We start from the raw sequence: 17,822 nt of genomic DNA, 5'->3' as shown, positions 1-17,822 counted from the left end.
TCCCAAGGGGTTCTAGTCCCATTTCCTCTAAGCACATTGGCCTTGAGAATCTGGTCTATGGAAACCCCTATTGCCACTCATCTGGTGTTTTGGGGTGCTTACCAGTTTCCTTATAATTATACCACCCTCTTTACCTGCACTGACCCCACCAGCGAGGACTAACTGCAGGTTCAGCTAAACTTGAATATATTACTACCTAATCTCTTGAGTGCAGAGTACATGCTCACCATGAACTCCCTGTCCAAAGGAGGAAATATTCCTAACCAGCCCCACAAAAGAGGTAGCAGGTATTCTTGTACAGTCAAAGGGCAGTTGCTGATCTGCACTGCAAATGTAAGTGGAAGGGCAGCACTAGCCTTTTAAAATCTTAGTGCTTACCACCCAGTGGTCTCTCTGCTGGAAGTATGATGTCCCATAAGCTAACCAGCCTCTCCTCTATCACATGACACAGACTTTGGAAGATGGCATGTCCCTGCTCTCTTCCCCCTGGATGGTGCAAAACTGTCCCTCCACGCCAACACCCCCCGCCGCCTCATGCAGGGCAGGAGGGACTCAGAGCAGGATTCTTGAGAACAGAACAAAGAGGCTGTACTGCATCCAGACCACAGGGCACAGCTCAGGGGCTACAATATAGGCAACATTAATCCATATCTTCTGAGCAGGGGTGGCGTGTCCTGTTTCACCGCTTGAGGCGGTGCTGCCTTGCCCTGCCAAGCCGCTGCCACCACTATACTTCCTGCTGCCAGCGCTGCTTCTCCACCCACCTTGCCACCTCCACCGCTGGTGGAGAAGTGGCACCAGCACCAACAACACTTTGGAGTGAGATTGCACCCAAATGGCATGAGTATTTGTGAGCTCAACAAGATTCCCACGCCATTTGGGCCGGCTCCACTTCTGCGCCAGTGGCAGGGTGTTTGTGGGGCTGCTGCCTGAGGCAGCTGCCTCAGCCTGCCTAATGGCAGAGCCAGCTCTGCCTCTGATGAATATTTGAAAACCCAGATCAATAATTTCCCTGCTTGATGGGAGGAGGAACTATCTGCCTGAGCAACCCTTCTTCAAAAGTCTACAGCAATCCTCTGCTTATTGCAAACTCTGTGAACAGAGCTCCTGGTTAACAAATTCATAACCTTGGGTATTAATCCGGCATGAGGTCCATTTCGAAAAGAACCTGGCAGTTGTCTTCTGTGGAGTTTGAACATTCTTTTCCCAGGAGGAATGACCATGGCTGCTTAACTCTACAAATCCACCTGACTGCTGCACAATATGGTGGGCAAGTGGTCTCTCTGATATCTCACTGAACTTGGTCATCTCCCCTGTCCATATTGCTATGAGGCATCCTGTCCTGTTATATATGGTTTGACTTTTGGTTACAATCTGACCACAGCTGGGGAAAAAAACCCAATTGTTTCTAAACATCTGGAACATATCTTGAGTCATTCATGCTTGCCATTTTGCCCGACCAGAGGGAAAGAGAGAAAGCTAAAAGAGGCAGCTTGGATTTCACTGTGCAAACAGCTGGTTCAGATTTTGGAAGGGCTGAACTGATGTTGCTCTGCATTTGTTGCTGACACTGCAGCTTCACAGTAAATGCTTAGTCTTTATATTTTGCAAATATACAGATTGCAAAGATGTCGTAAATCTCCATATCCCTCTCCTACAACTAGTCTAAGTAGTTAAGAAGATACAGAGGTGTGTGCCAGGATATATTTAGTTCAAATCTTGTTGGGACATAGGAAGCTACCTTTTATCAGGTCACACCATTCGTCCACTTGACCCACTATTCCTTACTCTGACTGGCACCAGCTATCCAGGTGTTCCCAGGCTGAAGTCTTTCAAATCACCAGCTACCTGCTCATTTCCAGGGATTGAAGCTGGGACCTTGATGCATGTGCTCCACTACAAACCTATAGCCAACCACACCTCAGGCTTGGACTCACTAAGTAGATGTAAGCAAGCTACTGCGCTTCAGCATCAATATCCCACCCTGCTAATCCAGAACTAGCTCCAGAGGACAACAAAGTTAAGGACAAGGTTCTGGGGACACCAGAGGGCCCACTGACATTCTGGCTCGCCAGAGCACTCAATAACGATGACTGAAATAGTGTGTGCTTTGAACTGTACAAATAAGAAGTCATTCATAATATTTTACCTCTCTCCTTTTTTTTCTGAGTTTGCTTTGAATTGCCCACCACACAGGGAAGGGATAGCAGGAAACAGTATCTTAAGCTCAAAAACATAAGAGACAGAGCTTTAATGCAGAGATTGAACAATTAGCGTCTCTGTGATGGCGCCAAAGGAATACTGATAGATAGAGCAATTAGGGAGATTTCTTGTAATCTTAGGCATACTGTGTTTTACATCTAACTCACAACAGCAAATGGTGAATTCCCTGGATGGCCATGCAGAGAGGAGGAACCACTTCCTCAAAGGAGACCCGTTGCTGACATCCATATGTTAGGCATGCCTTTGCAATCTATAGCAGAGATCACATTATGTTTCCCCTGTAGATATTTCTAGCTCCCCAAATCATGGCACTGCATATTCAGGGCACCTCCAGAAGAAATATGATTTTTGCAATTCCCTGGTGGTCGCTGTTGGACCACATTGTTCCCATTTTCTCTTCCAAAATACAAAACTATGGCCTATTATTCACCTTTTCCATTAAATGAGGAATCTTTCTTTCACTCTTTCTCTTTAGATCCAGAGTAACAACTCAGAAGCCTATTGCTTTATTTAGAATACTTATCCATATCAGCAAATATGTCACTTTTGCTTTGTGAGGCAAGAAATAGGGATATTTCAAAAGCCCCTTTTTGAACACATCTTTTTGTTTCAAAACTGCTGTCATTGAAACAATAGTTTCAGCAACTATCTTAAACTGCTGCCTCTTTTTCTTTGCTGATGGCTCCAGATGAAGTGAGAGTTTTGTCAGTATGGAGTCAAAGCTCAGGACTCTACTAAACCCACATTTCTTCCTGCAACCAAACTGGCTCTTAGCATTTAAATTCCATCATAATTTTGTAAGGGCCATAGTTCAATAGCAGATCATATGCTTTGCACGCAAAAGGTCCCCGGTTCTGTCCCAAGCATCTCCAGGTAAAGAAATCCCCTGCACGGAAGCCTGGGAATCTGCTGCCAGTCAGTGTCAACAATACTGAGCTAGATGGGCCAACAGTGTGAGGCAGCTTCTTCATTTGCTAAGTGTATGTCCCAGATAATCTGCAGTGACAATTTTCCTCTTCATTTATTATTATTATTAGACTGAACTAATTTCCTCTTTCCTCCCAACAGCCTGCCCCTGTAGTACCACCACTGCATTTTTATAGGCAGGAGCTTGGGAGCTCAAGAGATTCACACATGCTTGTGCATAACTTGATTCCTCTGTACAAATCAGCCACAGTTGAATGCATACATACATACATCAACTTCAGTCGAGAGCCTTGTGGTTTGAGAGGATGCGGAATCTCTGTCTGTGATAGGTGAGCTGGAACAACTAATTCACACATGTGGGGCACCACTTAATGCTGCAGTTATCTGGTAATGAACTGGTCATGCTGAAGTGGTTGCTTAACTTATAGTTGCTAAACATCTCCTTTACCTGCCCGGCATACTAGCTAAGGAGGAAAAAAATGCAGGAAATGTTGGCTTTTGCCCAATTGTTTCTCTATGTCATGGGCGTACCCAGGATCAAAACTAGGGGGGGCAAGGGGAGGGGCCAAGGCACGGAAGGGGAGGGGCCACAAAGTGGGCGGGAACGGCGAACTCGCGCTCCGCCGGGCTGTGCCCCTCCCTAGAAGCAGGGCTGGTGGGCGGAGGCGGAGCCCAGCCCAGCGGAGCGCGAGTTCAGCGTTCCCGCCCGCCACGCCGCGCTCTCTGGTTCCCCGCCGCGCTTGGCCTTGCCAGAGGGCGCGACGGGGAGCTGGAGGGAGGGCGCAGCGCGGCGGGCGGGAACGGCGAACTCGTGCTCCGCCGGGCTGTGTCCCTCCCTAGAAGCAGGGCTGGTGGGCGGAGGCGGAGCCCAGCCCAGCGGAGCGCGAGTTCAGCATTCCCGCCCACCGCGCCGCGCTCCCTGGTTCCCCGCCGCGCTTGGCCTTGCCTGAGGGCGCGCCGGGGAGCTGGAGGGAGGGTGCGGCGCGGCGCGGCGGGAATGGTGAACTCGCGCTCCGCCGGGCTGTGCTCCGCCTCTGCCCACCAGCCCTGCTTCTAGAGTAGGGCAGCTGCCCTAACTTGCCCCGTGGTGGGTACGCCCTTGCTCTATGTTCTGCGGTTATAGATTATAGGCACAGCTATAGATTACATTCTGCCTTAGAACCAGAAGTCTGCTTCCTTGTTTGCCACAGAGGGTTCAGGTAGGAGCAGCTTTGCAGGGGCCCCAGATGGAGGTGAAACCTATCAGGTGTAGTGTGAAGAGGGTATGTTAGTACACTAACGCAGGCATGGGGTGGGGCTTGGCAGGCTGCTTAAACTCACACTGTCCTTGGCCGAGCCTCTTTGCCTGTTCACAATGCACTCCCATCAGGACACAGTGTGAGGGCTCATCCACAATTCCTTTTTTGCTGCGTTTCTAGGCATAGTTCCAGGATTTCCAGGTCCATGTCTGAGTGGTGGTGGTTGTTTTTCTTTGCCGTGGCGCTTGGACATGGACCTTGAAATCCCAGAACTGTGCATAGAAAATATGGCACAAAATGGAAGTCTTGATTAGCCCTAAGATCAGCTGGTTACGTAAGGCCTGAGTATGATTTTCTTAATATAAAAAACGCTTGTTTTTTGGTTTTTTTGTGGCGGGGGGTTGTTTTTCTTGCCTGTTCTGCACTGTGACAGGGCAGTCTCAAGCAGGTCAGCTGCCCTGGCGCTGAGGGGCGGAGATCGCTCCGGTGCCCCCGCCCCCGCAGGGTGCAGCATGGTTTCCGTGCGGCTTCGCCACGCAGCACCCTGCCTACCGACCCAGCGCCACCGGGGGTCTACCTAGAGCCGGCCCTGCACTGTGAACTAGTGGAAGTTTGTTAGAAAGGGGCACATCTTTATATTGGTTGGTCAGAATTGGCAGGACTGTGCAACTATCTTTATACAGAAAGATATGGTTGTTGTTATTATTTATTTATTTATTTATTTATTTATTTATTTATTTATTTATTTGTTTGTTTTTTGCCTTCTCAGGCAATGTATAAACAAAAGCAGCAAAGAGGAGTGAGGTGATTGGGAGGTGTTGCAGATACAGAGGGCTTCGGTATTCCCTCCCCTCTTCGACTTCTCTGCTGAAACCCCTCTTTTACCTTTTGCCTCAACAGAAGGAAGATCCCTTGGGATGCAATCAATAAGATAAAGAGAGGGAAAGATGCCCAAGTCACACTACCTGTGTGTTGTGCTGGGAATCTGCAGTTTGCAGTGGCAAAAGAGACGGGCTGCCTCAGCACCTCGCGGAGCTATTACCCTTTTAAGGTCACCTGCTTTGACCTCTCAAATAACCAGAGGCAGGAAGGCTTTACCCAATGACTCCTGTGTCATACTCAATCACTTGTGACTGAATTGGGGCATCTCGCTCTACATAGTATCCCATTATGACTGTAACAGTTCATATAATGGATAATACAAAGTATGCCATATTTCCCAGGAGGTGGGTAGTGGAGCTAGCAGAAGATTCCAGTGCTCAGATGAGGATTTGGGTCATGTTTTAAGACTGAAAGCTTGTGTCACAATTCACTTGCCCTTTGTAGTGCCCCCACCTACATATTTTTGTCAGATTTCATTTGTTTGTCTATTGTTATTATTCTTTTCTATTGTAACAGCTCGATATGGTAGCCCATTGCTGCAAAATGCCATTGTTTTCATCTTATACCTTCACCGAGCATTTAAACATGTCTCAATAAGCCCATTAACAAAAGTATTTGCATCTCTTAAAGTATAGTCACAAATGCACATTCGAATGCAAGCCACTGCTGCTGCTCCACAGAATCCTCAGGCACGAAGCCTCCATCTTGACTCATTCCCCCTCCCCCCAATAAAATCACCAGAGTGTGATTTTATAAGTACTGAAGAAGCGCAACACTTACCTGGGTTGCTCTTGGAGGTGCGCACTGGCGTATAGTGATTTTTGGAGGATGTTCTGATTGGTGTGTTGTCTTTGGGGGAGGTATCTATAGCCGAGATAGTCTCTCTTTCACAGTGTGCTATGGGGATTGGTCCCTGCTGCCGGAGGATATCGGCCAGAGCCCTGCAAGGAAGGATGGAAGACAGTGCAAAGTGTTCACAACTCAAGATGAACGTAAGAGAACTTGTCTCTATGTGATACGATGCATTGTTTTAGTTACAAGTAGGTAGCTGTGTTGGTCTGATGTAGTCGAAACAAAATAAAAAAATTCCTTCCAGCAGCACCTTAGAGACCAACTAAGTTTGTCATTGGTATGAGCTTTTGTGTGCATGCTTTCATGAGCAGGTATCTGAAGAACTGTGCATGCACACGAAAGCTCATACCAATGACAAACTTAGTTGGTCTCTAAGGTGCTGCTGGAAGGAATTTTTTTATTTTGTTTTGATGCATTGTTTGTTTGTTTTAAAAAAGAATATACTGTGGTTGTTACATTTTCTTTCTTGTGTGTGTGAATGTATTCTTTTGTAAAAACACTAGATGTAAAGAAGATACGAGAGGAGAAAGAAAAACCAATAGAGAGGGAGCAGAAGCAGGATGGTGTCAAAGTTCATGGTGTTCATGGTTGCCCATTCACTTGAAGCACTGTCTATGGGTCAAGATTGGAATGCATGGACAGGAGCCAAAATATTGTAAGTAGAAGTCACAGTAGAACTCTCTAACACATATAATGTATGCCAGCTGCTTGAACTTTATGCCATGCGTACTCCTGCATGCTAACTATTCTTGCTTGAAAAAACATGCGTACACACACACACACAGTAGCAGCTGATGTGATGGGACACAGCCAAGGAACCCTACTCCCAGCACTAGCCACTACAGATGCTGCTGCGGCAAGCTCAGGGCCGTGTTAGTGCACTCTCAGAGACAATCTGGTGTTCATGCTGCTGCCTCCACACAGCCCCAACCTTGCCCCACCTCATCTTCCTCCAGGTAAGCTGTGGTAATGCTGGCGTCAAGAAAGCAGCTCCATGGCTCTGTTCAACCACACTGGCTGCTACTGCACACACACAAACATTTGTGTAACTTGATCACAGCGCTTTATGTTACAATATATATTTTTAAAGCCTCTACTGACACATTTGAACCTGGCCCCATTATCTGTAATTTGCCACACACAGTATATTCTTTACAAAAGGGAAAGGATGTGGGATACCTTTGTTGCAGAGCGCAAGCTCTGCATGGAAAAGTTCTCTGTTTCGATCCCTGGTGTTTCCAGGTGCGGTTTTCATAAGGCACCTGTTTGACAACTGTTGCTACTCTGTATCAATCAGCCTTCTCCAACCTGGTGCTCTCCAGATTTGTTGAACTCCAATTCCCATCAGTCCTAGCCACCACGGGCAATGGTCAGGAATGGTAGGAGTTGCAACCCAGAGAAGAAGAAAAACTCTGGAGGCCACTGGGTTTTTGAAAGGCTGGTGTTGTCCATACCAAGCTGGAATTCAAATAAGGTGGCTTCAGATCACAACGTTAGTTATGTGAAAATCTCAGTTGCATCTCCTTCTCCATCTCCTAGATGTGCCTTTTGAAGAAATATCCCTGTGGAATATGAACCATGGTTCCTTCCAGGTAACATTAATGGTTTTCAAAGTGTTTCCCAAGGTTCCCATTCCATAAGGGAGCTGCATCTATAACTATAAATAGTATAGTTAGTATCTATAACTATAAATAGAAGTGAAATATGCAACACCACATCTTTAATCTTATTCATTCTCTCCAGGTGAGGTAAAGGTCCCAGATTTATAGCATTCTTTACCTGTTTATGCACCACTGATGCTGCTATTCAGGTTATTAAGCAAACTTTAAAACCATCTTGCATATCCTTGATTGTTTTAGGATGGTGCTATGGAATGTGTTTCTTACACCTTTCATCTTGGCTGTAATTAGCTTTTATCTGCTGTCAATTTATGGTGTTTTAAATCATTGTTGGGTTTTGTTCTATTTATTTTTTATGAATTGTTTTATAAATTGTAGGCCACCTTGTGGGGGCTTTTATTCTGAAAAGCATCTTAAAATCCTGCATTAAATGAATAATACCTTGGGCACAATCCACTAGACCTGTAGTATGAATCCCTCTGAAATGCATAGGAGTTGCACAAAAGCTATATTGCAATACATCACTTCTTCCATTTCAGAAGCTTGCTAAGAAAGCAAATAAAGTAGAACACATGAATTTAAATTTCCGTGCAGCAAGCTTTCAAACAGAGTGATTCTTTAGATCTCATTTTGATTTGCAAATGGGATAGTTCCTATTGGGTTTCCGATCCCATTGTTTCTTTTTTACACAGATAAAACAGTGTCCAAACTCTTTGCTCCAGCTGACATGAAAATCTTTCTGAAAAAGATACAGAATGGCAAAAGGAGGAAGGGAGTGTGTGGGCAAGACAGGAAGAAGAAATTAGGTGGTGAAAAGGGAAAGAACACTGGGTTAAAAGAAATGCAGAATATATATCTATTTAATTGTTGAATTTTTATTTTTATTTTAGTAACAGCTGTTCTGCTTTTCAGAAGATATTGATTTTCATGAAAAGTTCTGAAGTAACTAACAAACACAACCCTATTAGGGACCTGGATTGTGATGAACAGGATATCCAGGTTCCTTGTGAAAAATACATCTACATTCAGTGCTGCAGCGCTAAAAAGAAATACATCAAGACTCTTCCCACAGTGAGATGCTTTTGTGGATGTTTGAATGATATTTCATCCGTGAGAATTTTAGACTCCGCAGAACAATAGTGGAAGGAAACACATGGGTTGCTTTCTTTGTGTAGCCAAGATCTACAAAGACTCTTCCATGACATGGAGAGGGCAAGGGAGTTTGGCTTGGAAGGAGTAGGAGAGGCTTTAATGCTAATACAATGTAATTGGTTCTGTTCTCTCTAGTGGGGAAACAGGCCTAGAGTCAATCTGTTACCAATGCAAGGATGGGAAACAATCGGATTCCTTAATGCATTATTGTTGCAGCCTGCAAATTGTACGAGAAACAGTTCATTTATATCAGGCTGAGATCCTCTGGATCTTGAGCTGCTTCAGGACTCCAACAGCTTTCTGCTCCAGCCTGCATGGCCAATGGTCAAGGATTATGGGAGCTGTAGTCCAGCAACTTCTAGAGTGGAACATGTTAGCCACCCCTTTTTCTTTCTTTTAAAATGTTCAAGACATGTTCAAGATTATGAATCACTCTTTTCCTCGGGCACCAGCCACATGTACATTGAGCAACAAATAACAAGAGTAGTGCCAAAAAAAATTCCTTCAACTTTTTCAAAGCGTTGAGTTCACTGATGCCCTTGAAGGAAAAGACAGCTTTCCTGTCTCATTTTTACTCTGTTATCATTCTATAATGATAAGATATGGCAGAAGGGTGGTGTCCTATGGTGCTATGGACTTGTCCACAGCAGGATGGAGAGATGAGAGTGAATTGCAAGCATCAGTTGTGTTGGTTGTGTGAAGTCTATAAATCAAAACCTGCACCACAGTAACCCAAATTCTGTGCACTGGTTCATATAAAAACCACACATTTGTGGCATCAAAATCCTGAAATTAACAGAAATAATATAACTGAGCAGAACACAAAAGAACAAGCTTTCTATTACCAAAGAAAGCATCCCTTGTATTGAAGGATGCATTGCCAGTCATCAGCTCTTCTTCGGATATATATAAATTTGGGTGCAAGAGCATGGCAGAGAATCCAGAGAAGACAAGCTATGATGGATACTACCCCACAAATATGCAGTGTTGGGAGTGCAGGCTAACCAGTGGGAAATGATGAGAGCCAAGAAGGAGATGCAGTCTTGAGGAGAAGCTGTTAAGAGGGGAAGCACTATAGCTTAGTGGTAGAAGGCAAACTTTGCTCCTGCCTAACTATCCTTTTAGGGACGCAGGTGGCGCTGTGGGTTAAACCACTGAGCCTAGGGCTTGCCAATCAGAAGGTCGGCGGTTCAAATCCCCGCGATGGGGTGAGCTCCCATTGCTCGGTCCCAGCTCCTGCCAACCTAGCAGTTTGAAAGCATGTCAAAGTGCAAGTAGATAAATAAGTACCGCTCCGGCGGGAAGGTAAACGGCATTTTCGTGTGCTGCTCTGGTTTGCCAGAACCGGCTTAGTCATGCTGGCCACATGACCTGGAAGCTGTACGCTGGCTCCCTCAGCCAGTAAAGCGAGATGAGAGCATCAATAAGCATGTGGTTAAGGACTTGGACTTAAAAACAACAACCCAGAGTTCATCAAAAGATCTAAGTTAGCTTAGCAGTTATCAGATATTTATTTCTAAATGTATTTCTAAATGTATTTTACATTAAAACTTTTTAATGCAGTTTGGCATGTTTGAGATGAGAACTGTCACAAAATCTGTGAAATCTGAAGGTTTTGCCTAATTGGGACAAGTTCTTTTATATGGACCAGTGTTGGTTTTTAAATTATCTGAAGTTGGAGGTGAGCAGTGAGGTGGCTGGGTTTGCTGATGACACCAAATTGCTCAGGATGGGATAACGAGGAACCCCCAAATGATTTCTTCAAACTGGGTGAATGGGCATTAAAATGGCAAATGTGATTCAATGTAAGCATGTGTAAAGTTATGCACCCTGGAGCAAAGAAGTCTTAACTTCACATATAAACTTCTGGTGTCTGAAGTAGCAATGGCTGCTCAGGAAAGAGATGTTGGTGTTGGGGTAAATGCTCACCCAGGTTGTGTCATGCCTAGCCCTGACCTGGTACCAGGCACAGAATCCTCCAAGGACAAACTGAACACCCCACAAGCCAAGAACATTGAGGAGCAGACAGCACTTTTTGTAGAGTAGTGTAATGTAAAGCAATTTTTCTTGTGAAACTTTCCCATAGATGCTAGAAACAAACAGAGGAAAAAACAAATTGTGTCCCAAAATGCAGGATTCTTTTTTAAAAAACAAACAAACCCTGAAATGAATGCTGTAGAACCTGAAGGCAAATTGAGAGTTACATCCCACACCTGTACCATGCTGAGCTGCATCATATATTTATTTATAAGTGCACATATTTGATAAGACACACTTTCCAGAAGGGGAAAGGTTTAATTAGAAATATCCCCATGAGACGTTAGAATCGCAGGGCCAAACTGCACGTGACATGTAGTTGTGTGCCTCTTTCCCCTAGTGGTTTGTGTGGTTGTTTTTGTTTTTTGTTTTAATGAAAAAACAGCCTCAGGCAGATGTAAGCAGAGCAGAGGAATGGGTTAGGGAAAGGACTGCTTAACCTTTTCATTTCCTTCCATTTTTCTACTCAAAATCAACCCCAATCTGCTTTCCAAATGGTGAAGGAAAAGACGGGGGCTGTATCTTTTCCTTAATGGAAGAAAAATAATTGAGAGGGTTCATATGAAACAAATAAATGGCAGGAAGGGAAAGGGCTAAGTATCCCCTTTCCTCCTGCTATTCCATTCCCAAAGCTGCTTTCCTTTTCTTTTAGGGAATCAGTGAGGGCCAAGGCCAGGCAATTGCAAGTCAAGTTTAGACCAGATCTTTAAAATCAACAACCCTGAGGACTAGATGGGTCCACCAGAAGAACAGAGTTGGAAGGGATCCCCAGGTGTCATTTAGCCCAACCCCCTACAATGCAGGAATCACAGTCAATAAACTATATTCATCAGTACCAGAAGTGTGGTCATGCAGCCTGACCCTATGTATGTTTACATGGAAGTAAGTTTCATTATCTTTGTCCATGGAGTTTTCTTGACAGGGATACTGGAGTGGCTTGCCAGTTCCTTCTCCAGGTGGATCATGTTTAGTCAAAACTCTCCACTATGACCTGTCCATCTTGGGTGGCCCTGCACAGCATAGCTCAGGCATCCCCAAACTTCGGCCCTCCAGATGTTTTGGACTACAATTCCCATCTTCCCTGACCACTGGTCCTGTTAGCTAGGGATCATGGGAGTTGTAGGCCAAAACATCTGGAGGACCGCAGTTTGAGGATGCCTGGCATAGCTCATAGCTTCTCTGAGTTATTCAAGCCCCTTCGCCATGACAAGGCATTGATCCAATGACAAACCTAGACAGCATCTTAAAAAGCAGAGACATCACCTTGCCGACAAAGGTCTGTATAGTTAAAGCTATGGTTTTCCCAGTAGTGATGTATGGAAGTGAGAGCTGGACCATAAAGAAGACTGATCGCCGAATAATTGATGCTTTTGAATTATGGTGCTGGAGGAGACTCTTGAGAGTCCCATGGACTGCAAGAAGATCAAATCTATCCATTCTGAAGGAAATCAGCCCTGAGTGCTCACTGGAAGGACAGAACCTGAAGCTGAGGCTCCAATACTTTGGCCACCTCATGAGAAGCGAAGACTCCCTGGAAAAGACCCTGATGCTGGGAAAGATGGAGGGCACAAGGAGAAGGGGACGTCAGAGGATGAGATGGTTGGACAGTGTTCTCGAAGCTATGAACATGAGTTTGACCAAACTGCGGGAGGCAGTGGAAGACAGGAGTGCCTGCTGTGCTCTGGTCCATGGGGTCACGAAGAGTCAAACATGACTAAACGACTAAACAACAACAAAGTTTCATTGTGTTCAATCAGGCTTTCCCACACATAAGTGTGCATTGGATTGCAGCCTTAGAGAATTTCTAGATGACTATCGAGTTTTAACAGAATGAATACATGGTTGTTTCCCATCGGTGGTGCAGAGTCCAGCCTCACTTTCTCATCCGTGTTGCACTTCTGTTGCAAGGACGTATCCCTTCCCTATATCAGTTGTGACTGCTGTGTGGAATATGTTCATGAAAGTAGTCATAGGCACCTGTTTGGCATTGCCTGTGTTATAAATAGTGCCAATGACACAACTCACTGCTTCCCTATGATTGCCAATTTGTGTCTCTTCAGAAGTTTTAGATGGCAATTTTAGTCTGAGTGCTCCCTTGCTCTGCCACTCCAGCACACAAGCTCTTAACTAGTCTTTAAAACAATCATCATCGTTGGCAATGGTTCCTTTCCCCCTATATAAATAATACCCCACTGTTTGTGGAATTTGTGTGAGTGTCTTCTATTTAATTAACAATGGTGTACTTCTCCTCTCTAAATCTGGAGTAGTCTTCTATCCTGATTTATCTTTGGAAGGAGTGAAGAGCAATATGCCTACCCTTCACAAGATCATCACCACAGCCATTCTTCATGGACTGTATACCATACCATACCATACCATACCATACCATACCATACCATACCATACCATACCATACCATACCATACCATACCATACACTTGACTTTGATTGGGGCTTGTGGGACTATCTTACAAAAGCTAAAATATGATTGGGGCGTCTTCACTGATTGCTTGAGTAAGTCCTTAACACTGCATGCCCAATCTTTGGGTGTAGGGAATGACTAATTCCCAAGTAGACAAACAATGGGATGAAGAAGTACCTGAGGAGCAAAATAAGATTATTGGCAGTTGCCATGATGCAAAAAAAGAAAGAAAAAATAACATGGGCTGAAGTGCGTGCATAGTAGCTACAGAACAGGCACTGGAATGCAACAAATTTATGGAATCTGGTTATTCTTTATGACTTTTGTTGTTCCCATCAACAAAAGGACCCTCGTACTTACGGGACCGTCTCTCCTGGTATGCCCCGCGGAGGACCTTAAGGTCCATAAACAGTAATACCTTAGAGGTCCCGGGCCCGAAGGAAATCAGATTAGCCTCTACTAGAACCAGGGCCTTCTCAACACTGGCCCCGACCTGGTGGAATGCTCTGTCTCCTGAGACCAGGGCCCTGCGGGATCTGATTTCTTTCCGCAGAGCCTGTAAGACAGGCATTTGGCCTGGAGCCAACCTGACTCCCCCCCTTTCCCCTTTCTTTTTCCCTTTTATATGAGGCTGAATTTTTAATTTTAATTTAATTTTGATGTATGTAGTCTTGTTGTTGAGTTGTATTTTAACCAGTTGTTTTATATTTGGTGTTAGCCGCTCTGAGCCCGGCTTTGGCTGGGGAGGGCGGGGTATAAATAAATTATTATTATTAAGTTGGTATTATAATGGTATTATTGGGAATAGGGCCTTCAGTCTTGGCTGAGAACTAAAACTTAGGTTGCAGAAGTGATCCACTGAGGAGCTAAACCAGAGGATCTAAACTACTGGCAAGAGGATCCTAGTTGGTAAAGGCAGAACAGCAGTGGCATGTGGCAGATCACAGCATTTGGATTCTGTATGGTTCCATCCCATATTGTCTTTCTGGATAGCCTGTTTGCATTCTCCAAGAATAACTATTGCAAAGGGATAGCAATAGTATCCCTTTGCATGGCATCACTGAGAAGGAAAGCATTTCTTTTGCTTACTGTCTGTCCACAAAGTAGAATCCTATGGTCTGACATCCAAACCCTCACATTTTCTCCCTCTCTGTGCCTGTGTTGAGAAAGCTATGCATCAGGAGCTGGTTCTCACATGAAGCACAATACTATTACAAGAGAAATAGAACAATTTACTAACCACTTCTGTAAACAAGATAAACATCACTTAGCGCTGGGGGGGGGGAAGGGGAGGAAAGCTTGTTTTTGCACCCTTCTTCTGAAATAATAGTATGTTAGTCTGGAATAAAAGGAAAGGAAAGTAAGTGATGATTGGGGAGATGAGCTGCCTAACCACAGGTGACAGAGATAGTAAAGGGGGAGAGTAAGGAGCCTAATTCAGGAAAAGAACATTTGATTATTGAAGTGCTTTCCCTGTAATACAGTGGACGCTCGGGTTGCGAACGTGATCCATGCGGGAGGCACGTTCGCAACCTGCAGCATTCACAACCCGCAGCGCCACGTCTGCGCATGCATGGGTTGTGATTCAGTGCTTCTGCGCATGCGCGAGCACCGAAAACTGGAAGTAACCCGTTCCGGGTTCGGCACGGTGCGCAACCCCAAAACGCGCAACCCGAAGCGTCTGTAACCCAAGGTATGACTGTACTCATTTTTCTGCTGCACTGTCCAACTTTAGATTACACAAGTGGAGCTACAGCTGCAGTCTACATTTTGTTTTGGTATCTGAACTGAAGGCTGTGAGGCTGTCCCAAGCAGCTTGGGGAGCACAGCACCTGTGTCAGCAGAATTCCACATTTATGAACAAAACCATGGTTCGGGCTTGTTCAGCCATAGGAATGACCTATCAAACTGCATGTGCTCATTCTGTAGCCTAGCCAATATGAAATGCTCTCCCTTTGCCACTTCCTTCCTCACATTGTATCATTTGGCATTAAGACAGAACCACAAATGCAAACCCAACGCGTGATGATTAGCAGCTTTCTAATTAAATCACAATGATGTTTGTGAGCAACTTCCAACACACACACACATGCCCTGTCACCAACAACCTTAAGTAAGAGAAGCAAACTCCTCCCTGGTATGATATCATGCACGCTTGATGGATACGTCTATTCTACCACACACACAACTCGCAGCATTTCAGTTGATTGTTTCCCAACTGCAGGAGAGAGCAGTGGGAATGAGAACCAAATATGAGGGGCTTGATCTTGCCAACCTCATCTCAACAGGAGCCAAAGGCAGCCTACTTACTTGCGTAAGCGCTGCAGGCTTGAGCTATGACACAACTGAAAGGCATTTTGTGCCAATAATACATCTTAGATCAGAAAAACAAATCTTGCCTAAGAGGATGCTTCACCTATCTGAGCAGATGGGAGAGCCAGGCTGGCGTAGATGCACATTCATCTCTTCAGATAATAGCTCATCATGACACATCCAATTTTGAGCGAGATCCTCAGGAGCTGAATTCTAATGCAGGGGTGCAAGATAACTATGTTGACTTAACATGGGCTGTTGTTGCTGAGAAGCTCAGTTCAGCTGGAACTTTGTACATGGCCCATGGCTATGTGTTTGTGTGATCTAGCTTGCTCAGAGCAATGAGTACACCTATCATTGTGACAAATCAGAGGTAAAAGGTGTAGTATAAACCTGATCTTGGTAAGGTAACACTGACCTTGAAAAAATAATGGTAAGCAATAGGACAATGCAAACCACAAACATGAGCAGGTGTACATGAAGCTAATTAATCCCCCAGCACCTGGTGTCCTAGCTGATCCAGGTAACACCTCTAATCACCTTGCAAATTTAGGTTAATGTCCATAGATAACCCACTTCTCACTAACTAGACCTCTTTTGTATCTCCAGACTGCTCCATGCCTCTCTTTGTAAGATACCCTAACCCTGATAATTGTGATAGGAGCATGATTTTTTTTCTCTCTCCAACTTATTTAGCACCCCCTCCTTGCCTCTCACTCCGTTCTCCCACCTCCAGTCCATGTTTGTTGTTTTCTCCAAGATGAGTCAGGGTAATTTACAGAGGGTCCTAGCTAATCTCTTCCTATTAGCAATCCAAAGGGTCCCACAGAGAGAGATGTAACCTTTTGTACAACAGAACTCTGCTACAGTTTCTGAGTCCAGATGTAGCCATTTACCAGCTGTTTACAGTGAAAACCCACAAGCCATAGTCTAATATCTTTCTTCTGCTCCTACCTTCCTCATAACAGTTAATCAGCTTAATCTCATCTGGTGCGCAGGCTGAGACCCTATCTGCCCGTGGACTGTCTCGCCAGAGTGGTGCATGCTCTAGTTATCACTCGCTTGGATTACTGCAATGCACTCTATGTGGGGCTACCTTTGAAGGTGACCCAGAAACTACAACTAATCCAGAACGCAGCAGCTAGACTAGTGACTGGGAGCAGCCATCGAGACCACATAACACCGGTCTTGAAAGATCTACATTGGCTCCCAGTATGTTTCCAAGCACAATTCAAAGTGTTGGTGCTGACCTTTAAAGCCCTAAACGGCCTCGGTCCAGTATACCTGAAGGAACGTCTCCAACCCCATCGTTCTGCCCGGACACTGAGGTCCAGTGCCGAGGGCCTTCTGGGTAGTGGCACCCGCGCTCTGGAATGCCCTCCTACCAGATGTCAAAGAGAAAAACATCTGCGAGACTTATAGAAGACATCTGAAGGCAGCCCTGTTTAGGGAAGCTTTTAATGTTTAACAGACCATTGTATTTTAAGATTTTGTTGGAAGCTGCCCAGAGTGGCTGGGGAAATCCAGCCAGATGGGCAGGGTATAAAGAATAAATTATTATTATTATTATTAACTATTGTGTGGCAGCCCTTTCAGTGAAAAGTTACCCAGATCTGGGTGGGCGATAACATTTGCACTGCATCCCTCTCATACCCATGACTGAAGCCATAGATTAATATAAGGACAGTGCATAGGACACCTTCTACTCATTGCCAAAACATGTGAGCAGTTGGCATCAATGACTATCTTTTGTGTATCGTTGATGCACATGAAATAAGTAGCTATCACTGGTCAACTCCTCTTTGCCATGCAATTATGCAAGGAACAGGATTGTTTCTGTGAATGACCATAGTCGGCCTATTGTTTGCATGAGCATCCATTAACTCCCCCACTAAGATTCTGCTTCCTTGAGGGAGAATCTACACCAGGCATCCCCAAACTGCGGCCCTCCAGATGTTTTGGCCTACAACTCCCATGATCCTTAGCCAATAGGACCAGTGGTGAGGGATGATGGGAATTGTAGTCCAAAACATCTGGAGGGCCGAAGTTTGGGGATGCCTGATCTACACTGTATATTGACATGAGAGATTGCTCAATTGTAGCAACAGTGTGACGAAGACTTCACACTATTTGTGTGACTTTGTGAAGAAGACTTCA

General features: G+C 44.9%; 1 protein-coding gene across 3 annotated transcripts in view; it reads right to left on the bottom strand.

Annotated features, from left to right (window-relative positions):
• Window positions 1–17,822, bottom strand: part of SHISA6 (shisa family member 6) — a 256,361-nt gene that overhangs the window by 227,502 nt on the left and 11,037 nt on the right. For all 3 annotated transcript variants that reach the window (XM_088661671.1, XM_088661673.1, XM_088661672.1), the window contains exon 3: window positions 6,051–6,211. In XM_088661671.1, the coding sequence (XP_088517797.1) occupies window positions 6,051–6,211 (161 nt within the window). The remainder of the gene's footprint in view (window positions 1–6,050; window positions 6,212–17,822) is intronic.

The sequence above is a fragment of the Zootoca vivipara genome, chromosome 2 (assembly GCF_965207765.1).
Source record: "Zootoca vivipara chromosome 2, rZooViv2.hap1.1, whole genome shotgun sequence".
NCBI classification, from domain to species: Eukaryota; Metazoa; Chordata; class Lepidosauria; order Squamata; family Lacertidae; genus Zootoca; species Zootoca vivipara.
This window is presented reverse-complemented; position numbering and strand designations above follow the sequence as displayed.